Source organism: Myotis yumanensis, unplaced genomic scaffold (assembly GCF_028538775.1).
Source record: "Myotis yumanensis isolate MYYU_CA2020_CCGP unplaced genomic scaffold, mMyoYum1.0.hap1 SCAF_17, whole genome shotgun sequence".
NCBI lineage: Eukaryota > Metazoa > Chordata > Mammalia > Chiroptera > Vespertilionidae > Myotis > Myotis yumanensis.
In genome coordinates this window covers 34,321,229-34,348,757 of record NW_027223768.1, presented here as the reverse complement: position 1 = coordinate 34,348,757, position 27,529 = coordinate 34,321,229, and the positions used below count along the sequence as shown (strand labels likewise).

Here is a 27,529-nt window from a genome sequence, read left to right as displayed (position 1 = left end):
CTGGAGGGACAGGCAGCCACAGTCCTCTCTGGGCAGTGGACACATGCCCGCTTTGAGCAATCAGTGTAGAAGCCCAGAAGAGCAAGGTGGGGGAGGGGGGTCCCCAATCAGCTCTAACGACAGTCGTGCTGATAGGGGGCCGGTACCAACAGCCGTCTAGTCCAGCACAGAGCCTCCCTTTAGGCCACACGTTCAAGAAGTGTTTGCTGAATGTCAAATGAGTGACATTGAACAAATTCCCTAATCAAGGGAGACAAAAAGAAATATATTCCCTAAGCCCCAGACACTGGTCTCAACAAACTGCCTCCACCAACAGTTGCCAGAACCAGTAGGTCTAACTTGGCACCTGGCTCTCTAAGGAGCCACGGGCGGCAGGGAAGCGAGGCGGGGGAAGCTCTCAGAACCAGCGCTGGCTGCAGCTGAGACGTGCTGCCTGGTTTTTATTATTGTTGTTGCAGCAGTTCCTCCCCAGGAAAGACCATGCGGGACGGAAGGCTCCGAATGCTACCAGAGGTAGAAGTGGGGGAAGGAGGCAGGCGAATACATCGGCCTCTCGAGCACCAGCGGAGACCAAAGCGTGGAAGAAAGCTGGCCGGAAGCGGAGGCCATTGGTCCCCCGGCGCCTCGGGTCAGGTCTTCTCCACTAAATACTGGCGTAGAAGGAATTAAGTCGCGTTCTGGTACCTGGGTCCTCCCTGGGCAAATCATTAGGATTTTACTCGGCTAGTCCAGCGACTTCCCTCCTCCCTGGGGGGACTTGGTCAGAGCTGCCCAGGATGCCGCTGGGGAGGAGGAGGAGACTCACACTTCACTCTACTGGCCGCCTCCTGCATGGACCACACCCCAGGTTTGAAGATCACTCTTAGATGATTTTGAAAATACAGGTTGAAATCATAAAGCTTGATGATCACTGTTCTATGTAGATCTACTTTAAGTTAATCAGAACCAACCCCTCGTTACTCTGTGGCATGCTCCTTGGATTTATGTGCTTTTTCCTTATTCATAGTCCAGAGTCCCTCAAATTCCTACTGCTGGTATCAGTAGCTCATCCATGATCTAAAACAGCAAAAGGAAACGTTGAATCTTGCTTTCTTCGGGACACTAATTCAGCAGTATGCTGGGCTAGCTCCTACCAGTTTATAAGAAAAAAAAAAAAAAGGCTGATCGTTAAAATTTCATTTTGAGAGCTGTTTGTTAAATGCGGCCGTTATTAAAATTTAAATGATAGAAACTTACAATTAAATTACATTAAAGACAAAGGTAATGCCTACTCAAAACTCATCACTTCCTGATTTTTCTATGTCTGTGGTCTTGGAGGAATTGATGACTGTCGTGTCTGTACTGTAGAAATACTATCACTTTCAGTGATAAGGTGTTGCTGACTTGAGGTCAGCCAGAGTGGGAGTATTTACACCACAGAAATGGGCAAAAGCTACAAAGCCTGGCTTTTCTCCCCTGGAGGTGCAGGTGTTAAACATCTGCCAGCGCACCACTGCTAGTCATCAGTGCGAACTAGTCCAGAAGTTGCCCGAGAGAATGAGATGGATGTTCTGTTTTTCTTTACTGACATTGACTAGCTTATAAAAGGTGTAGAAACGGCTCTAAGAACTTCTCAAAAACATCTAATTTAAACTTTACTTCTATAGAGAAAACAACTCTTTACAGGCATACCTCAGGGATATGGCGGGTTCAGTTCCAGACCATCGCAATAAAGCGAGTGTCACAATAAAGTGAGTTGCAATCTTTTTGCTGGTGGAGGCTCTCGCCTTCAATTTGTTAAAAAAAAAAAAAAAGACAACACAATAAAGCAAATCACAATTAAATGAGGTATGCCTGTGTACCAATGTCAAGTTCTTGGACAAAAATAGGACTTCTGAGCAATTCAAGCTGCGCAGTATCCTGAAGGCCGTGCCTGCCCGTCCAGAGCAAGTCCCATAGCGCTACACGCTCGGCGACCTGGAAAGGGGTGAGCCCCGAAACTTTAAGTCGTGAGGTGGCTGTCACAGTGACTGTGTTTAGTTCACCTGCTCTCTGTCTGTATACACGTGTACACGTATAAAAAGTAAGTGGATCCTGATTCTCAGTAACCTGTCCAGGAACGCGGTTCGCATGCCCGACATGAAAAGGTGTGTCTGGGCCTGTAGGCGCGGCTGTGAGCAGCCAGCAGTGTGGAGTGGCGCTCACATCTGCCTGCGGAGACCCCGCACGGCGCTGGCCCCCGCTCCCCGCTGTGGCCCTGGGCAGGGACGTCACGAAGGCTCTTCCGGCTTCGCTGTTTTAATCTGCAAAGTGACATTTCTAGAAGGAATTACCCTACCTCAAAGGAATTCTGAAAAAATTTGGTGAATGTGTGTAATTATTCATATGCCTGACAGCTTAGAAATCGTTCATATGTTTGTTGTCTGTTTATGGTAAGTCAAACAGATCCAAATTCTTTTGGAAGCTGGTGGGCTAGGGGTATAGTTTTAACTATGTCTGTAAACACTTAAAAGTATTCCATGCCAGCCAAGCCTAAATGTGTAACCTAACGGTAGGGAATGGCTAACCGGGGCAAAAAGAAAACAGCTGTATTTTTCTTGTGGCTTTTTTCAAGAAAACATCCTTTTTATACGGAGTTAGAAAGAAGAATCCGTGGCTATATCTACGATGACCAAGATTAATTTGTGACTATAGAAAACAAGATTGAAACAAATTTAAGACTTGCCTTTTCTAAAATAAAACAGTTTAAATGGAATAAGTGTGTTATCTATTATCAAGGGCAACTGATCCTTTTATATAACCCCAGAAACAAATGACCAAATGTTCCCCCAGAGGCAGGTCTTTATCGTAGTGTGAGTTCGCATGGCTAATGTTTTAGAAGAAACAAGATCTTACCACACGGGCCTGAGAACCACGACTCCCTCTCACACACAATCCAGATAAGGAGAGGCGGGTGGGTGTTGATACCAGGCTGCACACTCAGTTTTCTGATCTTCTTTTTAAGAGTTCGGAGGTTCCAGGCTGCTGTGGACTTGCCGTTTCCGGATTTCCCTCTGCTACTAGACGCGGGGACGGGACCCAGCATCAGTGCGCCAGGTTCACTAACGGGAGGTATCGTGACAGGTGCTGGAGAGAATTCACTTATTCATTCAAAAGGATTTGTTGAGCACCTACTATGCTCAAGGCACTGATCTATGTGCAGAGATAGAGCAGAAAATGAGATGCCAGTCCCTGCCTCCCAGCGATTACGCTGCAGCTGAAGACATACAGACGGTGAACAGAGATAACGTGCCACAGGATGCGTGATAATGGAGGGCCACAGGGAAGAGTAAAGTAGGGAAAGGGGTGGGAGAGGGAATGTCACGCGATGGTCTGGAAGGCCTTTCTAAGGAGGTGCCGTTTGTGCAGAAACCTGAGTGATGGACAGGAGCAAGCCATCCAAGTAGCCGGGAGAGACTGCACCAGGCAGGGGACATACAAGTGCCAGGGCCTGAGGCTGCAAGTGCTTGCCCGGTGAGGGCTGGAGAGGGGCCGTGTGCTCCATGCACGAGGGAGGAGAAGAGGGTCAGGAAGTAGGTGGGAGTGGAAGCGAGGGCCAGATCATAGAAGCCGTGTTAGGAGTATAGGTGTTTTTTTTTGTTTTTTTTTTTTAGTTATGTGAGTTATTAGGAGAGTTGTGAGCAGGTGAGGGGCAAGAATAAACTTGTGGACACAGGCAAGGTTGCAATTGCAATAAACTGCATAGGAGATGGTGTCTAGGACATAGATGTGAGAGGAGGGAAATGAATAATCAATTCAGAAAGCCATTTTGTTAAAAATATTTACTTAAAAAAATACAGTTGTCCATATCTAGTTGCACATGTATCTATTAACGTATCTATATAATTTGGGCTTTAGTAAATTTGATACAGTGCTTAAAGCCAGTTAGCCATTTCATTATACAAAGCAAGTGCCTGTCCTTATATAAAATAGTTTTTCAATGTCATCTTTCTAATAAAATGCTTATCATCATTACAGAATTTAACAACATTTTTGCATAGAACTTGAAGTGATAGAAAAAAATAATCTGACTAGTTATTCTGAAGACCCACGGGGTATCAACCACACCTTTTTTCTTTGAAAAGCAGTGGATCCAAAGTGCTGGCGCATCCTCCCCCTCACCCACCTCAACTTGGGGTCCTGTTTCTCCGTCGTAAACAAATACAACTCAAGACTTAAAACAACATCCTTTGTTTCCCACAGGTTAGCTGGGGAGAGGGCAGTTTCTCTCACTCACATCAAAACTAATGATTTTCGTAAATGTTAGCAGTTGCCATCATTTTAATTGCCCCCCTTTTTTTTAAGGAAAAAGATTTAATACTTTGAAAGTCTCCCTAATATAAATTACACCGAAATTAAAACAAGTTCCTAATGACACTTGCACTTTATAGATAAGTATTCTATTTATACAAGAGTGGTGGATGCTGGGTATTATGAGGGACAGATTTCAAGAAAATAAACGAGGGGGTAAGTAACGAATGAAGTAACGGTCATCTCAGTTGAGTTGATCCAGGTTTAAGGAAAGCACCCTGACAAGGTATTACCACACGTCCTAAAACTAAGACACTGACATAGAAAAACACATCTCCTCTGTGTTAATGCCATAACAGGTTTTTCTTCTGAATTACAGATTGGAAGTTAAAAGTTTATTATTTAACACCATTTAATTCTCAAGTGATGGCAACACTGAAGATCCAGTGGAGCTCATTTAAAAATTGTTTGTTCTTCAAAATACAAAGTTAAACACTTTATTTTTAGCCAACTTGATTACTGGGTGACTAATGGGCATAATTTTAAAAAACTAATTTTAGTAACATTTTATTGCCTCAAACCAAAGCTAACCGGTAGCAAAATGACTGGATTGAGTTTCATATATAACCTTCCCTACCCACAAAGATAAACGAAACTGCCAGAAGGCAAAAGTGAAGAAACAGATATGACTATAATTAGAGACAATTGAATGGCCAAACGGAATAAACAGGCCTTAAGCAATAAAACATTAATTGTATTGATTTCTATCTGCATCTTAGTTTCACTGATACGGAGCAGGGACGTTCATCAAATATGCTACTTCACCACATAAGCAATGAATATAATATACATACAAAGGCCACTGGTGCTACAGCCCTCAAAAACAAAAAATGTGAAATGTCTTAAACGGAACTGCATCCCCTAAATTACAGTAAACAACCATGATTAAACAGAAAAGAAACTTAAAACTGAATAGTTTACAAAGCTGAGTATAATCTACCAATTGCAAATCATCAAAAGCCATACATTTCTACCAAGCAGAATATTAAAAGCTTGTAAGTTATTTAAAACATCCTAGGCCAAAGAGCACGCCTACAGAGCCTAGAAGAACGGTAATCCATTCACCCCTTCTCCAAACAGTCTTAAGTTCCAGAAAACATAAATGAGAAATAAACTTTAATTCCCTGACTCTACACATCCATAACTTGGAATTAGACTAACAAAATAATCATTAAGTGCTTCCAGTTATTAAAAACAAAACAGTGCTAATAATGGTGCCCAAAAAAGTGCCACGTGAATTGATACCAATATTTGGCATTCCCACCCCTGAACTCCAGGCACACTGTAATGATGGCATTGGCTAGAACTCTGGCGCAGCCACAGGACACCCCCACCCCCGTCCAGAAGACCCCAGGCCTGTCCTAGCCCAGCTCACAATCCTCAGAGGGGACGAGAACCAGCGTGGGCCCATATGAGATGGAAAACAAGGCAAAGCTGAGAACATTCAGCCCGAGATACTCTGAGGTTTCTAATACTCATGACGTACAGTTTAAGAGGTTAAATGAAGCTAAATACAATGTCAGAATTCCTCCACTATTATATCAATCCATGGGCAAATCAGTACTTCAGAAATATTATAGCATAATCCTCTCCTCTGAGAAACTTAGAACCCAATGTAATAAGGGTTTTACACAAAAGCAAAAGTAAATGTAGAAATTTTAAGAAAGGACATCCTTATTTGCTCAATAACACATGAAATTAGAGAACAGATTAAGATGACTTTAACATATGTCACATACGGCGCCGTAGTTCTGAAATATTGGCAAGCAATTAGTCTTTAAGGCCTATGAGCCTACGCATTTTAAAAACCTGAAATGTGCAAAGCATTGATTTTTAAAAAGTGGCAACTGCAAAGTGCGCCAATTTTTTTTAAGTTTTAGTATAAAATAGCCCAGGAGCCATCCTAGAGGATGAATAATAAATGGTTCCTCTGAAAAACAGATTCTCACACACACAGAGTCAATACATCACACACACACACACACACACACACACACACACTCAGCCAATAAATCAGAATGCTTGGGAAGAAATGCTCTAGTATCTTAAATATTTAAAAATAAAATTTTAAACCTCATAAAACTTCCTGATGTATATTATACTCAAAAGACTAATGTTCAAGCGATTTACTATGTTTGATTGTATCCCTCATGAATTTTCTTGTTAAAGGTTTCATTTTAAATGATGTTAACGACAACTTGAGTTTTCTGGTTTCTAAAGAAAGCTTAAAACCAACATTCCCCTGTCCACAGACCACTCTGGATTCCAGCTTTCATAATGGCGAAGCATGAATGGCTGCATCGAGAAACTGCTATATTCTGACAGGCTGTCAATCTATGGCGATCGATTTCCGACACCCCATCCCCCCCCCCGAAAAATAGCTTGAAGAACCTGGCAGCTTCAAGTGGAATATTTATACTACATAAACAACTCACCTTTCAGATCTGCTCTGCTTACAGGTCAAAACTTGATTTTTATATATAACAGGTTCCGCCAAGTATGAGAAATGAAATCAAACCTCCTTCTTTTCTTGCTTAATACACTACCACCCACAAGATTTCCAGATCCTAAGATTAAAACATTGGCTTCGGAAAGCAGAATTCTGACCTAAGAGGAATAACAGAGCACCTTGTTGCAGGCTATGCCTGCAGCATTAAAAACAGTAACAAAACATTTACTTGCTCCAAATCGAGAAGGTAACTAACAAAATACTTTCCATAGAACCCATTTTCTGGTCAGAGTACCTGCTAAAGAAACACAACTATGGTTTACCTCCACTTCACTACTATGGACTAATTAGCTTTTTGATTCCTTTTTAGAAACGATATATTCTCACACCCTCAGATAAAAGATTGCATATATCATGCGTCTTTTAACTTTTAATTCTTCAGAGCTCCAGGTTTCTGCTCAGAGACCTGCTTTGTCTCCACACCTGTTTACACACCTAAGAATGGTGCCTCAGCGCAGGCCTAGCTTTCTGGCATGGATAAGTAAAATAAATGAAGTGACACACAGAACAGACCCATCAAGAAAAGTATTTCTTCAGATGCTGAAATGTTACAAAGAAAAAGAAAAGAAAAACTTACTAATGCAGCAGTAAAATGGAGGTTACTATGTATTTTAACATAAAGCAACTTAAAATAATTCTGAATTTATTGGTAAAATATAATACCAATAAGGCCAGAGAAGTTTGTGAGCAGACTAGTAAAATAAAAGCACATTACAGAGTTACACCTACTATGAAGGAAAAAGAGGCAATAGCCTGTCCAAAACCATTTTCATGAAGCTCTGGAAACCATTTGGTAATGGGTTACTTGGTGACTTATGAAAAAGGATGAATATGAAATTTCAGAAAGCTGATGACAAGCTCTCCTGAAAAATTCCAAATCTCCACGAGAGATTTTACATGAAAATCAGATCAGACATGTAAAGGATTTCTCTATACATCCAACAAAAGCATCCACGGTTGGTTGGTTTTTTCCAAGATTAAACTGAGAAGCAATATCCTGAGTCAGTGGTCCTTAGAGTGCGTGTGGCCAGACAAGCCACGGGTGCAGCAAGAAACAGAACTTCTACTCAAGACTTACTTTTTTTTTCCTTGAGAGAGAGGAAGGGGGAGAGAAAGAGAAACATCGATGTGAGAGAAACATCCATTGGTTGCCTCTGTACTCGGCCCAACCAGAGATCGAACCCACAACCTAAGTAAGGACCCTGACAGGGAATCGAACCTGCCATCTTTTGGTATATGGGACGAAGTTCCAACCAACTGAGCCACCCAGCCAGGGCCTCAAGACCTTCTTTTTATGCCATCCTATTTCTATTTTTGTGTATGTCTTATGTACGTATTACTTCAGTATAGCGGTATATAACTTAGCAGGTACGAATTTGCAAGAGGGAATTTGTGTTCAAAAACTTTTACTGATCAAGGTGTCTGGTCAAAAAGGTTGGAGACTGCTTTGCTGAAATGCCAATGAGTGTCTTTAAGGTGCTTAAAATTCACTAGAAACACAGAGAACTGCCTTTTAGAACTTTAGAAACGTAACAAATTCTGAGGTCAGGATGGAACAACGTCCCTAGATGACATGATACACTGACAGATGTGAAGGGAGCTGAAGTAATACTAGCAACAGACAGCTTAAGTGACACATAATATGGAGAAGCTAGAAACTGTATCAGATAAATAGTTCTGCCTTTTTTTATCTCTAACATAGTACATAAATCTTTAAGAAATTATTCCAGTTAAAAAAAAAATCCAGCCCTAGCTGGTTTGGCTCGGTGGATAGAGTTTCGGCCTGCAGAGTGAAGGGTCCTGGGTTCAATTCCAGTCAAGGGCACATGCCTGGGTTGCAGCTCGATCCCCAGTGGGAGGTGTGCAGGAGGCAGCCGATCAATCATTCTCTCTCATCACTGATGTTTCTATCTCTCTCTCCCTCCCTCTCGGAAATCAATTAAAATATGTGTGTGTGTGTGTGTGTGTGTGTGTGTATGTGTGTATATTTCATTCAGACCCTATGTAGTATAGGCTCATGAGCTTACTTTTCCCATCAAAATTTAAAGAAAAAGAATTAAACTTATTTTTTAACCATAAAAATAAGAAGAAAAATTCAACCTATATTTTAACTCTAAGAAGCTGAAGGTTGTTGACCTTTAGAGGGTTTTTGGATTCTCATTATGTATAAATTTTTTTAAAAAATCAATGGCAGTTTCCACCTTTGTTTGAACACACAAAATATTCCATGAGGAATCTAACATCACAGAAGCAGTGACAAACCATAAAAAAAAAAAAAAAAGATTACTGAAGTCAGACATGTGGTTCTAATTTTGCATTTTTAAAAATCAGCATGTGAAAAAAAGAATGTTTTAGAAACTATGTGAAAATCCACCACCCCAGGGCGGAATGAAGGCAGGGGGCTGCAGGCTGAGGGTGCGGCTGTGCGCGTCCCCTCTCAGCTCCAAGGTGGTAGCTAAAATCAGTCCTACGGGGAGGAAGTCTCACATGGGAATCGGCAAATGCTACACGTCAGGGCTTCTTTTCCCCTCCAGAGAGCCTGGCAGTTAAACAGTTTCCAGCAAACAACCGAGTAGATACGGACCAGAGCAGACGGAGAGCTAAGATAATCGCAGCAGATGTCTCAAAGACTCATGCCACCTGCTCCCCGATCCCAACTTAGGCTGCCTTCGCCCACCAACATTCATCCTGGCTGAGGGGCTGGTGATGGATACCAGCGACGGCTACCAAACAGAAGTCTCTCCAGTGTACTGGTCCGAAGTGGTATGTCACCCGTGGATGCTAAGAACTCCGTGGATGTCCAAAAAAATATGGATCTGAGACTTCTCCAGGGAGGAGGTAGTTTACAAACAGAACAGTCTGTCTCAGACACTTGAGCTAAGGTTGTAAACTTTCATTTAAAAAAGGACACACACACACACACAAAAGCTTCCCCAGATTAACTGATCTCAAAGAGGAAGCGGTCGCCATCAGCCTCCTAGAGGCCCACACCGTGCAGAGGCCTCCGGGGCAGGTTTACGGACCGAGAATCCACCAACACTCGTTCCTAGGAAGTTGCTCTGACTCAGTTCCAATCCTCGCTTCCCAGGCACCCCTGTGCTGAAACAGTTAATTATGAAAGAGAGTGCCTGGGAAAACAAACCAATGGCTTTTCTCCTTTAATTCCAAAAGGTATTTTTTATGCTTTCAGAATTTTAAATATCTAATTCAGTCAACCCATCAATATTTACTTATTTAATGTACAAAATGTTAAGCGACCTAATGAAACTATTCCAAAGTGCTGCTGAGAGGGCCATTTTCAAGCAGGCATGCGGACTAAACCATTCAATACGGGGGGAAGTCCGGGAAGTCTGTCTGCATCGCTACTGAGCAGCACGACTTCTCCACACTGCTATTGCACATCTCGGGAACAGGCCTTTCGGCTGAGACCACCGAGGAAGCAGGAGTGGGTCTCCAACGCTCCGAAAGCAAAGGCAGCTCCCTGAACACTGTCCCTCCGCTACCACTGCACTCGCACAACCGTCTTACACGAGCGCTGCTCCTCCCTGGGTGGAAACACACTTACAGACAGCACACCTGGAAGGTGCTGGTTTGTTTCAGGGTCCCTTTGAGCCCTCAATTCCTTATTCCCTCATTCCATTTAGTTCCTGTGATTGAACTATATAGGAACTTTTCTAGGGTTAAAAGAATAGTTTAATGGACAGAGTGGGGTGGGGGGGACGGAGGGGGTGGCTGCCTACCGCCTATACTATCTAATCCTGGATTTTAAAGCCAAGATTTTCAAAAGATTCCACTGAGACGTTGGTATCGATTCAGTTTGGGGGATCAACAAAGCTGGCACTGATGACCATAAAGTAGAATTTTATAAATTTGGTGCTGTAAAGACCGGTTGGGTACTGGAGGGCCCACATTTTTCACTACTAATAGGAACCATCTAATTCCTATGCATGAGAATTCCCAAAGGAATTCTGCCCCTCCCTAATTTAAAAAGAAACATTCAAAGACATCAGCACACTTTTACCTCACTACAGATCTGGAGGCTTTTCATCTTCCTAATTGCATCCTCAAAACTATGACGGCCTCTCCCAACCTTACATTTGAAAGAAGAGCAACATACAGTGGAAAATGAGGTACAATGAACAGGGAAGAGAAAGGGATGTATCCTCTAACTGGGAAAAGCCATTGGTGGTTTCAAGTTCTTCAACTGGATCTTTTACTCAGGGATGCCTCTAGATTTCAAAGCCCGGGCTTATTCTCCTAGAAGCGGTCATTTACCACGCTGTCGCCCACGGATGTGGAACTGTAACACCCAGCGAGCAGCCCGCTTTTCTGTGCGGGAGATGGGGTCCCCTATTCTCACCCCAGGTTTAAAAATCTCCCTCCGTTAAAATGGACTAGCTCCATGCTCTGTAGACAGGACAAGATCACACATATGTATGGCTGAGAGACCCTCCTAAACAAATGTAAGTAGGATGCGTCTTTGCAGAGTTGCTTTTCATAGGTTAGGCTACACAGCAACGTAGACAGAACCACCCCCAGAGCACTGCTCCAGTCTTCCTCCGAGTGAACAGGAATCGCTCTCTTCCTCTCCTGCTTGTGCACAGCTCATTTCTCGTGATCCAACAAAGCACACTTAGTCAGAGATATGGCCAATTTCACTTAACTCGTATTTCTTTAAATAATATGCTCAAAGCGTAATTTTTTTTTTTTTCTGACCAAAGGGTCCCAATAAGGCAGAAGGAATAACTTTGTTCTTAGCTGCTCTTGCAAAACATAGCTAGCTGCTAAACCCCACCAAAAATGTCCTTAACACAAAGCTCAAGTATTTGTTAGAAAAATAACAAAGAAAAAGAGGGAGGTGGAGTTCAGACTCCAATTAAGGCATTTTCAAGCACAGTCCAACGTGAGTCTTCCTGGAAGGGAATCCTAACAAGGCATTTCGATGGGAATAGCAAAAGTCACGATCGTCTATTACCAGCACGTGGAACCATCCATCACTCACTTCAAAGGCGGTCACGCGGACTGTCCCTCTGTTTCTTTGTTCCTTGGTTCTCTCTTCCTGCAAGTGCATCGGTTATGTCTTCTGTAGATCTGGGGAAAAGGGGCCGGGGGTGGAAGGTCCATCCAGGCCAGACAGAGTGAACGGCCCATGACTGTTCAGAACAGAAGGAAACTGAGAAAGAAAAGAAAACACATTACCATCCTTGGACTCAATCGAACATTCACTTTCTGTCCCTTCTATGTTTCCTGAGCCAGAACGTGACAGCCACCAGCGGTGGCTCACAGGACAAAGGCAGTAACTGTTTATGATGAAAGAATATGATGTCATGACAAAACTTTAAAGAAAAGAATGTTGCCCAGCTGGCATGGCTCAGTGGTTGAGCATCAACCTATGAACCAGGAGGTGGCGGTTCGGTTCCGGTCAGGGCACAGGCCCGGGTTGTGGCGCATGCAGGAGGCAGCCGATCAATGAATCTCTCTCATCACTGATGTTTCTCTCTCTCTCTCTCCCTCTCCCTTCCTCTCTGAAATAAAAAAAATAAATAAAAAGAATGTTCAATATATATATATTTTATGGAGCTGATTTTTTTTTTAATATATTTTATTGATTTTTTACAGAGAGGAAGGGAGAGAGATAGAGAGCTAGAAACATCGATGAGAGAGAAACATCGATCAGCTGCCTCCTGCACATCCCCCACTGGGGATATGCCCGCAACCCAGGTACATGCCCCTGACCGGAATCGAACCCCGGGACCCTTCAGTCCGCAGGCCAACGCTCTATCCACTGAGCCAAACCGGTTTTGGCAAGAATGTTCAATATTAATACTCTCCACCTTGCCCTGATGGAATGCAAAGCACAAACCTACACCTTTCCTCCTATCCTAAGGTGCACAGGGTTGCATTTAACTACAGATGAAGGCTTTAGAAAGGTCGGTAAGTAACAGTGTGCCCTCAGAGTATATTCAAGTACAAAGCAAATCGCAGACTGTCAAAAAGAAGTCCAGAAAGAGACACCCACCGGTTAACTCTGTAACTGGTGCAAGTAGCTATAGGGTGCTCATTGCAGAAAAGGGTTCCCCATCATTCGTTCTGAGGCCCATTCTAGAGGGAGATTCTAGGCGAAGCGACCCGAGCATGACTTTGCTTAAGATCCCAGATCCCTCTATAACGCAATCACCGGTTTGCGAGAGGCGAAGAAAAATGAAACAAGGAAGATTCTCAACATTTTCTACTCAATGATTTAGAACTTTCTGTCAAAAAATCCAGAAGTAGGAGTGTTTTTAACTTATTTTCTTCTTTAACATTTCATTTTCAAAAGAACTAGTGAAGAGTTAGATCACAGAAACATAAGACAATCCTCCAGGGAGTGCCCCCAATAGTAAATGAATCAACCACAAGAAAGCCTACTAGTTGTAAAGACTAGGTGTTCTGGGCAAAATAACAATTAAAAGCTGTGAGACTTTTCCTAAGATCTTGCTTAAGAGATAATACAATAGTCATTTGAAAACATGTATTTAAAATGTTGATAAATATATATATTCTGAGGGGGAAATGGAGTATTTATTATACTATTCTCAAGAGTTTCCTCGATTTCTTTAATCCTCAGTTAAAAGGGGAAACATATGTCCAGAAACCCCCTCCACATATGTATATATGTGTGTGTGTATGAATATATATGTGTATACATATTTTTCCTAATAAAAGAGGATTTCTACAGTTTAAAATATTTATCTGAACTGTTTGATGGCTAGGAAATGAACACTTAGAAATTCAAAACCAAAACTAAAGAAGACTTCTTAAATAGAAGTTTTATAACGCTTCAACCGAAGAGTGGGGTCCTGTGTGTCTGCCTCTCTCTTCATTTCCCATGGCCCCTGACGAGAGACGGGCTTCCCGCCATTTACCTGGAAAAGCGTGTTAGCACCTTGCAGTCTGGCCGGGCTGAGGGGAGCGACGGGGCTGAGGGTGCTCCAGAAGTGGATGCTGGAGAGCAAGGGGCTGGGAGTCAGTAAGATGGGCGTCTGCAACACACAAAGCACAGCGTTCACTGAGGGGCATGTGGGGTTATGCTCCATCCTGGTAACAATACAACAATAGCCCTGAACCCAAATACTGTCCTACTCGCCATAAATCTCTGAGTCTGAAATTTCATCACGAGGAAACACTCAGAAATTATTTTTTACAACTTAAGAAAGATAAAGGTCAAAATATTTTCTAACCTATCTTTTGTAAGGTCTTTCTCAAATTGAAAAACCGATCTGAATTCAGGGATGGAAAAATAACGGGCCACTGAGTCACACACGTAGTTTTTCCTCAATAATGAGGTCTGTGAGTGAGCCATCCATTTAAATGTTACACTTAAGCAAGTTGAGATTATCCCTGTTTGTTTGTTTTTAATAAGATTTATATACGAGAGAGAGAGAGAGAGAATATGCTTATTTTCTATAGAAGGAAGTGGAAAACCAAAATATTTCTTTACTTGTAGGACAATGAATTATTTAACACAGTGCTCCAAACCTTCTGTGTTGGCAATCCTAACTGAGCTAAGGGGCTGGGGGTTACTCTCATGGGGTCATCTAAAAACCTAAGCGGCAGAATGAACACTTGAGGTTCTAAGTCTGGATTTGTTCGGGAAGGCGAGTACATGCAAACAACGGTGGCTCTAGAGAGAAAGAAAGCGCTAGCTACCTGTGAGAACAGTGCTGGCGTGAGAGACGCTGTGGGGAGCGAGGGGCTCAGGATCCCCAGGGGGCTGGGGTCGCTGCCCGTGATCAGGAGGATGGGGGCCAGCTCCAGCCCCTTGGGCTTCTTGGATCTGGACGAGCCGTTGGCTTTGTCCTTCCCCGGCAAGGCCGAGTCCCGGTCCTTGGGCTCCAGTGCCAAGCTCTCTGGCAGCCCCACGGAGTCGATGTCCGTGTCGATGTCGGGGTTGGAGCTGGGCAGCGGAGAGGGTGACCTGGGAGGCTCCTGGAAGGAAGGGGACGGGACAGGGGTGCTGGGAAACGCAGCGGCAACACTGCAGGCCGAGGCCGGGGCTTCTAGGGAAGGCAGCTTGGGGGAAGCCAGCGTCTCCAGCGCTTGGAGAGTATCTTCCGAAGACGGGGAAATACTGGCACCGGTTGAAACGGTGGCAGCCACGGGTTCCACCGGGGGCTTTTTGGAAGGCGTGGTTACAAACTTAATGACGGATGGTGCCGGCTCCTGAGGCTTCTTCTCTGCCAGTTTCTCAGCTGGATTCTCAATCTTTATGGACTTGAGGAGCTTCCTCTTGGAGGAGTTCAAGGAGTTGAGGGTGAACGAAGAGTACAAGCCGGAGTGTATGTAGTCGTTGCGGCTCGAGGCCTTGGCCCCGGGCTGCGGGGGCCGCTCCTTCCCTCCGCTCTCCACGTCTCGGGAGCCGCCGCCGCCCTCACCGCCGCTCAGGGCCTCACAGTCCCCCTCAACCCTGCCCACCTTCATCGGATCCATGCTCAGAATCTCTGGGTAAGAGACGAACTTGTACACAAACTTCTGACCGTTCACTTTTTTTATGATATTCTGTAGGTAAATAAAATAAGCGTTCTTATACTTTCTGATAGCCTCATCTCGTGTAGCTCCTGTAAAAACTGACCTAACGGTGTCCTGTGTGACAAGCAGTTTACTTCAAGCTTCCAATTCATTTAACACCGTGGTTGGCAAACTGCGGCTCGCGAGCCACACGCGGCTCTTTGGCCCCTTGAGTGTGGCTCTTCCTAAGCCTTAGGAGTACCCTAATTAAGTTAATAACAATGTACCTACCTATATAGTTTTAAGTTTAAAAAATCTGGCTCTCAAAAGAAATTTCAATCGTTGTACTGTTGATTAATGAGTTTGCCAACCACTGATCTAACATCACCTTAAGGCATCCAGTCATACTCAACACAGTGCCTGCTGCTGTGGAGCGTAAGTTAAGAACATTTACATGTCGTATTAACACCTGAACTGATACATTACGTAAAAGCTGAAAGATTCTGATTGCTTAACACTCTCAAACAATTATCTGTATCGTCAAAAATCGCTGACCTACACACAATCTAAAGTAAGTCCAAAGGTACAAGCCATCCACATGCTGAGTAAGCAAAAAGGAATTGAAAACATCACTTCTACTAAGGTTCCCACTTCCTTCAAAAATTCCAGTTGTCGTTTTTATGCGTGTCTGAGACAGCAAAGCTGATTAGGACCAACCACTTGAAGGTGAAAGAAATTAAGATCTCAGCTTCTCATTCCAGTTCTATCCATTTGAGCCATTTATTTTACTGCAGGGCCCAAAGTGTATTCAAAATGAGAAATTTAAACATTTTCACTAAGAAATCAATTCTGTGGGTAAACAGGCAGGTGTTAACTGTGTTCTCTGGATTAAATGGAAAAGTAAAAACTAAGCAAAGCTAGGAAACAAGTACCTATGACAATTTTAAAAGTAAATCATGATACACACAATAATATTTGTCCTCAAGAATCTGAGACTTCCTTTTCCTTATTTCAACCCTATCCTCACTTTTCCTTTAAAGACAACTGTTGGGAAGCAGATAGGTGCCGTGGGGGTGAGGCACTGAATAACAGTTTGCAGAAAGCGACTGGAACATTTCCAGCCTCCGTCCTAATTCCAAACTGCTCAAGTTATAAAATAAATGGGATTAAAATAAACCAGGGCAGTGATCATTTCACAATGGAAACAAGTACCCAATCATTATGTTGTAAGCCTGAAACTAACATATTTCAATTATATCTCAACTAGAGGCCTGGTGCACGAAATTCACGCACAGGTGGGGTCCCTAGGCCTGGCCAGCCATCAGGGCCCATCAGGTTCCCCGCCTCCCGCCTCCTCCTTCCCTCGCCACCCACACACCGCCACCGCATGGTTCCCCCTCCCCCCACCCCATCCTTCCCTTGCCACCCACATCTGCCGCCACCCACCCCCGGTTTCCCGTCCCAGCCCGAGGGCCCAGCCTCGATCAGGCAATCGGGGCCTGCCAACTGGGGGCAGGGACCAGGAGGTTGGCCGGTAGGCCCCATCAGCAATTGGGGCCTGTGGGCTGGGGGCAGCTCCTGCATTGAGCATCTGCCCCCTGGTGGTCAATGTGCATCATAGCAACCGGTCACCCCGTCGTAACAGTCGCTTAGGCTTTTATATAGAGAGATTTTAAAAATTAAATCAATCAGCATCTTAGTACCTATAACCTGAACAGAAGAGAAGGGACGCTTCTTGTTCTCGGGCGGACGGGTATTACCTTCACATAATAGTATCTGAGGGCTCGGCTGAGCTTGTCGTAGTTCATGTTAGGCTTGTTCTTGCGAATCCCCCAGAGCCGAGCCACTTCTTCCGCCTGCAAAAGCTTGAACTCCCCGTTGTTAGAGGTCCAGCAGATCATGTGCTTGTTCTGCGGCTCCTGCAGGAGCTGAAGGAGGAACTGCCACAGGGTGATAGCACTGTCCATAGCCATGAGCTGGAGGAGACACAAGGGAGACACATTAACGGCCGACGCTCCCACAGCACGTGCGTCAGGCACTGCTTCACGTGCTCCAAATACAGTACTTCTTCTCATCCCCACAACAGACACGATTGCAGCCTTATTTTATTTATGAAAAAACTGATTCATAAATAGCTGCAGCGATCCTGAGAAAGAAGAACAAAGTACGAGGGATCTCAATACCAGGTCTCAAGCTGTATTACAAAGCCACCGTTCTCAAAACTGCCTGCTACTGGCACAAGAACAGACATATAGACCAATGGAATAGAACAGAGAACCCAGAAATCGACCCAAACCACTATGTTCAATTAATATTTGATAAAGGAGGCAAGAGCTTACAGTGGAGTCAACAGTCTCTTCAATAAATGGTTCTGGGAAAATTGGACAGATATATGCAAAAAAAAATGAAACAAGACCACCAACTTACACCATACACAAAAATAAACTCAAAATGGATAAAGGACTTAAATGTAAGATGGGAAACCATAAAAATCTTAAAGGAATCCACAGGCTGCAAAATCTCAGACATATGCCAAAGCAGTATCTTCACCAATACAGCTCCTAGGGCAATGGAAACTAAAAAGAAAATAAGCCAATGAGACGACATCAAAATAAAAAACTTCTTCCCAACAAAAGAAACCAACAAAACAACAAGAAAGCCCACAGCATGGGAGAACATATTTTCCAATGTTATCACCGATAAGGGTTTAATCTCCAACATTTACAGGGAACTCATACAACTTAACAAAAGGAAGATAAACAACCCAATCAAAAAATGGGCAACGGCTGAAACCGGTTTGGCTCAGTGGATAGAGCGTCGGCCTGCGGACTGAAAGGTCCCAGGTTCGATTCCGGTCAAGGGCATGTACCTGGGTTGCGGGCACATCCCCAGTGGGAGATGTGCAGGAGGCAGCTGATCGATGTTTCTCTCCCATCGATGTTTCTAACTATCTATCTCTCTCCCTTCCTCTCTGTAAAAAAATCAATAAAATATATTAAAAAAAAAAAATGGGCAACGGACCTAAATAGATAGTTTTTGAAAGAGGACATAAGGGCCGAAAACCGGTTTGGCTCAATGGATAGAGCGTTGGCCTGTGGACTGAGGGGTCCTGGGTTCGGTTCCGGTCGGGGGCATGTGCCTGGGTTGTGGGCACATCCCCAGTGGGAGATGTGCAGGAGGCAACTGATCGATGTTTCTCTCTCATCGATGTTTCTAACTCTCTCTCTCTCTCCCTTCCTCTCTGTAGAAAATCAATAAAATGTATAAAAAAAAAAAAAAGAAAGAGGACATAAGGAGGGCCAAGAGACATATGAAAACATGCTCAAAGTCACTAATTATCTGAGAGATACAAATTAAAACAGCAATGAGGTACAATCTCACGCCTGTCAGAATGGCTATCATCAACAAATCAACAAATGGCAAGTGCTGGCAAGGATGGGGAGAAAAAGGAGAAAAAGGAACCCTCGCACACTGCTGGTGGGAATGCAGACTGGTGCAGCCACTGTGGAGAACAGTATGGAGTTTCCTCAAAAAACTAAAAATGGAACTCCCATTTGACCCAGTGATCCCACTTCTAGGAATATATTCCAAGAAACCAGAAACACCAATCAGAAAGGATATATGCACCCCTATGTTCATAGCAGCACAATTTACCATAGCTAAGATTTGGAAATAGCCAAGTGCTCATCAGCAGATGAGTGGATTAGAAAACTGTGGTACATCTACACAATGGAATACTACGTTGTGGTAAAAATGAAGGAGTTCTTACCATTTGCAACAGCATGGATGGAACTGAAGAGCATTATGCTAAGCGAAATAAGTCAGTCAAAGAAAGATAAATACCACATGATCTCATTTGTGGAATATACTGAACAACATAAACTGATGAACAAAAACAGATCCAGAGACAGAGAAGCATCGATCAGATGATCAAACCTCAGAGGGAAGATAGGGGAAGGCGGGGGGATAAGGGGGAGAGATCAACCAAAGGACTTGTATGCATGCATATAGGCCTAACCAATGGACACAGACACCAGGGGGGTGAGGGCATGGGGGGGGTGTAATGGGGGGGGGATAAGGACACATATATAATACCTTAATCAATAAAGAAAGAAAAAAACTGATTCATAAAAGAGCTAAATAATTTGTCTAAGATCACACAAGCGAACGATGGGAGCGGAGACTTAAACCTCAGCAGTCACATCCAGTCTAAACGCTCAGTCTTGCCACGCTGCTGAAGGGAAGTCTTGCTTGGGAGACAAAGCCAGTTCCGTGAATTATAGGAGCAGCCTGATGCCTGCCAATCACTAGAGAATCACCGTTATTAAATTTATCTTACAAGCGCGTGGTCGCACTCTCTGAGGAGACCACCATTTCGGCATCTATCTTAATCAGCCCAGTTGATTTATTTGCCAGGACGTGTATGTGTGTGTCTCAGTGTGGCCCGGGGGTATAGAATAATCTACGTCTGTTCCACTGGTATTTCCCCTTCAAATCGTTTCCATTATCGTAACTATAATTTCCATATAAATTGGCAGCACTGAAAATTGGGCAAAATGTTCCCTGATTTAACCTGCAAATTCTGTCACCATCTATCTGCCCACAGGGATTTCCTCCGCACAGATCCATTTATTTATTTATTTATTTATTTATTTATTTATTTATGAATCGTTTGTTGATTTCTAGAGAGAGAGGAAGGGAGAGGGAGCGACAAAAACATCCACGTGAGAGAGAAACATCAATTGGCTGCCTCTGTACGCCCCCTACTGGGGATCGGACCCACAACCCTCAGGCACGTGCCCTGATCGGGAATCCAACAGCAACCTTTCCTTGCACAGTACCACGCCCAACCCACCCAGGCACACTGGCCCGGGCAATCCACCTTTAATTGTATTAGCAACCTTTATCTGATTATCAAGACGTGAGCTGAAAAATCCTTCAATATCCCAAATTTTGGGACCACCCTCGTTAGGCCAGAGTTTCCCAACTACTGATATTTTGGGCCAGATAATTCTTTGTTCCTGGAAGCTGTTCTGTGCATCAACAGCATTCCTGTCCTCTGCCTACCAGGTGCCTTGTAGCACCTCCTGCCCAACTGGGACAATCAAAGATGCCCACAGACACTGCCAAATGTTCTCCTGGGGTACAGTCATCCACGCGAGAACCACTGGTTTAGGCAATGGAGCAGCAAGGAAACGCTTGCACCAAGTTATTTTTCTCATAAAACTTCAAAACACCTTGTTGAACAGGAAGAATTCTTTAGGGCGAAAACTCTGACCAAATACATATAAGCACATCTAAGAAGCCTGTGACTGAACTATACCAACACAAAAACAAAAACTTCCTTATTTTAAATCTAGAAATGAGGTCTCAATGAATCAGGTTAGGACTTGAAAACAATTCAATCAAGCCATTAAAATACTACAGAAAACTCAAAACTTAAAACTTCTGTGCTGCACAGTAAAGAGAAGACTCTCTTACCCTTGGAGACAGCACGGAGGGACCTGGAGAGTCTCATGGTAAGTGAACTAAGTCAGTGAGAGGAAGACAAGTATCACATGATCGCACTCATATGTGGAATCTAAGTAACAAAATAAACTGATGAACGGAGTGGATGCAGAGACAAGGAAGCATGGAACAGAGTTCGGAATCTCAGAGGGAAGGCAGGGGAGGGTGGGTGAGTGGGAAGTAATCAATCAAGGACCATGGCCCATGGACACAGATGAGGCCATGCATGTATGGGGCGGTGAGGGCCAGGGGTGGGCTGGAGGGAGACAATGGGAGAAAAAAGGAGACATATGTAATACTCTCAACAATAAAGAATTATTTAAAGTAATAATAATAAAAATGAAACTTTTGTGCTACAAACAATTTCGTCAAGAAGACAATCTGTAGAAAACACTTTCAAATCATAGGGACCTATATAAAAAAATTATAAAGAACTCTTACAATTAAAGAAAAAAACAGAAAAATAGGCAAAGGATTTGAAAAGACATTTCCCCAAAGATATACAAATGACCAACATGCACATGAAAAGATGCTCAACATCATTAGTTATTAGGGGAGTGAAAATGAAAACCATCTTAGATACCACTTCACACTTAGTAGGATAGCTGTAATTAAACAGACAGTAACAAGCGTTAGCGAGGATGTGGAGAAAGCGAAACCCTCATACATTACAGGTGGGAATGTAAAATGGTATAGCCACAGGGAAGACAGTTTTGATGGTTTCTTAAAATGCTAGATACAGAGTTACCTCAGGACCCAGCAATTCCACCCTTAGCTCCAGACCCAAGAAAAACAGAAATTTATGTCTACACAGACACTTGCACAGGAATGTTCACAACAGCATTATTCACAATATCCAAAAAGCGGAAACAGCCCAGATGTCCATCAACTGATAATTGTATAAACCATTGGTTCTCAACCTTCTGGCCCTTTAAATATAGTTCCTCATGTTGTGACCCAATCATAAAATTATTTTCGTTGCTACTTCATAACTGTAATGTTGCTACTGTTATGAATCGTCATGTAAATATCTGATATGCAGGATGGTCTTAGGCAACCCCGGTGAAAGGGTCATTCGACTGCCAAAGGGGTCGCGACCCACAGGTTGAGAACCGCTGGTATAAACAAAATGTAATACAATCATACAGTAGGATATTATCCAGCCAGAACACAGAATGAAGTACTGGTACATGCTACAACATGGATGAACCTTGTTGCTAAATTAACATTATGCTAAATGAAAGAAGCCACACACAAAGGACAGGTACTGTGTAATTCCATTTATATAAAATGTCCAGAATAGGCAAATCTATTAGACATAGGAAGTAGATCAATTGCTGAGGGATGGAGGATGGTTGGGAAGAAGAGTGGAGAGTGACTACTAATGGAGTGATTTAAATTTCCTAACTTAGATTGTAGTGGTGGTCACACAACTCCATGAATAAACTAAAAGCATTTAATTTTACATTTTAAGTAGGTGAATTTTATGGTATGTGAATTATATCTCAACAAAGATGTTAAAAACAAACTAATACTATGAACATTACAAAAGTTAGGCCTGAGAAGCTCAATCCAATCTACACTAATAAAAGAGAAACATGGTAATTAGCGTACGACCGCTACCCTTCCCATTGGCTAATCAGCATATCCCTATGCAAATTAACTGTCAGCCAAGATGGCAGCTGGCAGCCAGGCAGCTGGAAGCGAACATGAGGCTTGCTTGCTCCAGTGACTGCAGACTCCAACGTTCCCCGCCTGACTTGCCGGCCTCTGAGCTGCAACTCTAAGAAACATTGTAACAAATACAGAAGCTAAACAAAACCCCAGAAACCAGTTTTCAGCCGGCCAGGATCTCAGAGCTGGAGTTATACATTGTTTCGATTATAGAACGCAAACAAACCAGATACCTGCTTTCAGCAGCGGAAGCCTCAGAGCTAGAGCCAGAGCTAAAGCTGGTCCAGAATAAAAAAAGAGAAAAAGGAGCGGTTGGGAGCTTCAGTCACCCGCCAGCCTGAAAGCAGCCCTCAGCTCTTCACCTAGACTGGCCAGGCACCCCAGTGGGGACCCCCACTCTGAAGGGTGTGTGACCAGCTGCAAACAGCCATCATCACCTCATCCAGGCTGGCCAGGCACCCCAGTGGGGACCCCCACCCTGATCCAGGACACCCTTCAGGGCAAACCAGCCGGCCCCCAGGCCTCTATCCTATATAGTAAAAGGGTAATATGCCTCCCAGCACCGGGATCAGTGGAGCTGCGAGGCCTCCTGGCACCGGATCAGCGTGACAGGGGGCAGCGCCCAAACCCCCTGATGGCCCTGCGGCTCTATGTGTGACAGGGTGCGGCGCCCCAACCCCTGCCCCCCTACACGGGTCCTGCTCTGTGTGTGATGGGGTAGAGCCATAACCTCCCCATCGGCCCTGCCCTGAGTGTGACAGTGGCGGCGCCCCAACCCCCTGATGGGCCCTGCTCTGTGGGTGAGAGAGGGCGGCACCCCAACCCCCTGATCCTCCCTGCTGTGTGTGACAGGGGGCGGTGCCCTAACTCCCCTATCAGCCCTATTCTGTGAGTGACAGGGGGGAGCTCCTCAACCCCCTGATCGGCCCTGCTCTGTGCATGACAGAGGGGAGCTCCCCAACCCCCTGATTGGCCTTGCTCTGTGTCTGACAGGGTATGGAGCCCCAACCCCCCTGATGGGCCCTGCTCTGTGCATCATGGAGTAGTGCCGCAACCTCCCCATCGACCCTGCCTTGAGTGTGATAGGGGGCGGTGCCCCAACCCCCCAATCAGCCCTACCCTGAGCGTGACTGAGGGTGGCATCTCAACCTCCCAATCTGCCTTGCTCTGTGCATGACAGGGGGTGGCGCCCCAACTCCCCAATCAGCCCTGCTCTGAGCCCGACCAGGGGCTGCACCTAGGGATTGGGCCTGCCCTCTGCCACCCAGGAGCAGGCCTAAGCCAGCAGGTCGTTATTTCCCGAGGGGTCCCAGACTATGAGAGGGCACAGGCCGGGCTGAGGGACCCCTCCTTGCCCCCCGAGTGCACAAATTTTTGTGCACCGGGCCTCTAGTCCTATATAATAAAAGCCTAATATGCTAAGTGTCCGGTTGTCTGTTCAACCAATCAAAGCGTAATATGCTAATGATATGCTAAGGCTGCTCAACTGCTGGCCATGACGTGCACTGACCACCAGGAGGCAGTCGACCAGCTGCTATGACGTGCACTGACCACCAGGGGGCAGACGCTCCAACTGGTAGGTTAGCTTGCTGCTGAGGTCCGGCTGATTGGGACTGAGGGAGATGGGCCAGACAGGCCCTGGAGCCCTCCCATGGTCCCTCCTTGGCTGGCCAACCTCCCGTGTCCCTCCCCAGCCCCGATTGTGCAACAGTGGGTTCCCTTGGCCTGGCCTGCACCCTCTCGCAATCTGGGCTTAGGGGAACCAACCCCCCCCCCCCCCCGCCAGTGCACGAATTTGGTGCACCTGGCCTCTAGTAATGTATAACTCACAGAGGCCGGGATCCTTAGGAGTCACCCATGCATGCTTCCAAAAAGGGCAGAGAAAGGACCTTAAGTGGAAAATATTTGGGTTTCTGTAACTTTTCTGAGACACTCAAAATGTCCTCCAACTATGCTCAGCGTTACCACGTTGAAAGCCGGTTATAGATACAGAGGTACTGTCATCCAAAAGCAGAGATGGGCAAACAGCAAAGAACAGAAAGGGGGAGATGCCTCCCCCAGTTCCAGAGTTCACAGAGAAGCTGAGGCCACGAATCCAACTCGCTTTCACCACCGGTCACCTGCTGTTCATCAGGGAAATCACTTCCCTTCATGGACAGAAGCATTCACACCTGGCCAGTCGGATGTAAAGAAATACTGCATATTAGATACTAAATAACCCACAACTACGAAGTGCTACTTTAATGCTAAGTAACCAAGCCCACCAGAAACCACAGTTTCCCAAAGCCTCGCTTAAGCTGGGTTCAAAGAGTGGCTTGTATTATATCCATCAAGCACCGGGTAGCAGGGGCGGGAGTCCCTGTGATTTCTCCAAGTTTACCAGAGAGGCCTTCTTCTGATGCCCGTTCATGGCAAGTTACTTTTTAACTTACACGTGTTTCCCATTTAAACAATTGCTTGTTACTCTAAACCTGTTAAAACTACCCCCTAGTAAACTTTAGCTAAACCGAAGAACTCAAGTCTCTACAATTCCAGATTATCATCTTCATTATCCAGAATAGTACGGGTGTGAATGTGCGAATTCGAAGATCATGGTGATGGGGGGGGGGGGGGGGGGGGCGGGGGGAGAAGAAAGTAAAGACTACTACACATTCGGTGCCTAGAATTCCATGTTTTTGGGAAAAGTCCCAAAACCAAATCCTGGACTCTTGCTACCGCTCATGTAGATCATGCTTGAGCCCCACAGATTAATGATGGCCAAGCTATCCATGCAAAGACAGAATCGCATCAGCAGCGCCCCCGTGAGCACGCCAGTGCCATCTGAGCAGAGGGGCGCTTCCCACAGGTACAGGTGTGTCCGAGGTGCCTGCGCTTTCACAGGGCTGGTTACCAGGGGAGCGAGTGTATTGAGCTGTTGGATATTTTAAGACAGAACCTAACTGCAGTGGAAAAGGCTGGTGCTAACCCCCCAACGGCCTCTGGGATAGAGGGCTTTTGAGAATAGAAGAAACGGCATTGTGGTTTTGCACTGAAGTGCTGGAAGAGAATTTTCTTTTGGGGGAAAAAAAAAGACATACAATGGACAGCTTCAGAGGGCACTTTAAAGCAACATTTTATTCATTCAATTTTGATACCACGTTACTTCTTGTTTGAAAATCTATACACTGGGTATAAGGCTAAGTTGAATCTCTTCATTTTAGTTCCTAAAGGTGTGCTATTTGTATGAAATTCAATGATTTCCTCAGCCATAAAAGAGAACTAGAGGAAAAAGGTTTCAGAAGAGTTTTTAAATTACAAAAGTGAAATGAAGAGTCAAAAAATATACTTTTACTCTTAACACCTATCAGTCAAAAAATAAAAACAACCCTACAATTACAGTTTTAAAAGGTTTTTTTTAAGAAGTATAATGAGGGAGGGAAACACCTGATCCAAATGAAGGAATCTGATTTTTGAGGCGCTGAATGGTGAAAACTCAATTGATTCCACCTTAACACTTCCAAGATAGACAAATCCCGGTGCTAAAATGAAAGAGGGAGCATGCTGAAATAACCCATTAGGGAAAGGAAGTCTCTATTAAATGAAAACTTTTCCACCCTAAATATGTTTATAACACACAGTCCAGTTGCTGTGGTGACCCGCAGCCCAACTTTTTTTTTTTTTTTTCAGAAACAGTAGCTAAGATCCAGAAAAAGAAATGTCTCCGAATTCAGCGGGCCGCTCAAATGAAACACCGACTTACAAAATGCATCAAGACCTGTCTGGGATCAAACCATCGTCGTTGTCAAAAAGTAACCAGCTGTCTAACTGTACAGGAGCCTACACTAAGAGAATATCATTGAAAATATACGGCTGTTACAATACAACGGGAAGGCAATAGCTCCCTAGGAGTGTAATGAATTCCACTTATGCAACTTTGATGCTTAAGTAAAATCAAAGAGGGGAGAGTTGGAGGGAGGGGTTGAATCATAACTACATTTTCACACAAACACCTCCGCCGGTCTTCCACGTTTAAGCACCAGGTTTTGCAAGCAGTGGGGAGGGAAGGGCTGACCCCATCACCAGAGAGATGGGCTGGACCGTTGTGATGAATCCAACTCCGAGCCTTTATTTCAATGCCCTAAAACTTCAAGCAGCAACGAGCTGGGGAAGCGCCAACGGTGCGCGCATCCTCCCTCCACACCTCTCCCTTCCTAGCAAAGCCAGTTAACATCCCGCCCCTGCAAGACGACTCAGCGGACCCTCCTAGGAATTAAGAAGCCACCGGCCCAGCTCCAAGTGAAGCCGACAGTGAAGGGGCCGGCGATTTGCAGGCGCAAGAGGTAGGAAAAAAGCAATGAAACTCGACACCGGATGAGCGCGAGCTGGCGGAGCGCAGGAAGCGGGTGGCCGTGCGCCCCGGAGAAGATCAAAGTGCGGAGGCAGCGCGCGCCGCCCGGCCCGGGGAGCGCCGAGCGACTGTACTTTCATTTTCCGACTTCCTGTCCCCGCGGTCGGACGCCCCGCTCAGCGCCCCCTCCCCCAGCAACACACACAAACAAGCCGCCGCCGCTCGCGCCCGCCGGACCTGCGGCACCAAATCCGGGGCGACGGGAGCGGGCGGGCGCTGCGGTCCACCTGTGCGCGCCGCGGGACAGGGCGGGACCCCGAGGAACCGCGCCGGGGAGGGTCCCGGGGGAGCCCGCCGCCTCCCGACCCCACTCCGTGCGCCAAGGGCGGCGTCTGCGAGACCCCGACGGGGCGCGCCGCTCACCGAGGCCGCGCGCGGGGCTCCCTCTGGGTCTCCGTCTCCAACTGGACGCTGCTCTCCGCCCGCCGCCTCCTCACGCCGGGACCTCGGGGACGGCGCGACAGCCACGGCGACCCCCGCGGCGGAGCCGGAGAAGGCGGCGGCGGCCGAGCCCAGCCCGCCGGGTGCCCGCCGCCGCCCGCATCTCCCGCCGCCCCCGCCCCGCCGCGGCCCTGCGCCCCGCCCTGCCGCCCCCGCACGCGGTCGTCGGGCCGCTAAACGCGGGCGCGCGCTCC

At 45.4% G+C, this 27,529-nt stretch overlaps 2 protein-coding genes across 3 annotated transcripts in view; one reads left to right on the top strand and one right to left on the bottom strand.

Moving 5' to 3' along the window:
* MFSD4A (major facilitator superfamily domain containing 4A) overlaps positions 1 to 3,981 on the top strand; it is a 29,918-nt gene extending 25,937 nt beyond the window's left edge. The window contains exon 10 of one of the 2 annotated variants that reach the window (XM_070396941.1): positions 462 to 3,981. In XM_070396941.1, the coding sequence (XP_070253042.1) occupies positions 462 to 517 (56 nt within the window). In that variant the 3' untranslated portion in view covers positions 518 to 3,981. Of the gene's footprint in view, positions 1 to 458 lie in introns of both variants that reach the window. The other variant, XM_070396940.1, reaches the window with a different exon arrangement.
* Positions 2,730 to 27,487, bottom strand: ELK4 (ETS transcription factor ELK4). Its single transcript, XM_070396942.1, has 5 exons — positions 27,258 to 27,487; positions 17,086 to 17,301; positions 14,528 to 15,376; positions 13,744 to 13,860; positions 2,730 to 12,011 (listed from the first exon to the last, which is right to left on the bottom strand). The coding sequence occupies exons 2-5, from the start codon at positions 17,296 to 17,298 to the stop codon at positions 11,913 to 11,915; spliced, it is 1,278 nt and encodes a 425-aa protein (XP_070253043.1). The 5' UTR covers positions 17,299 to 17,301; positions 27,258 to 27,487; the 3' UTR covers positions 2,730 to 11,912.
* Positions 27,488 to 27,529: the final 42 nt, after the last annotated feature.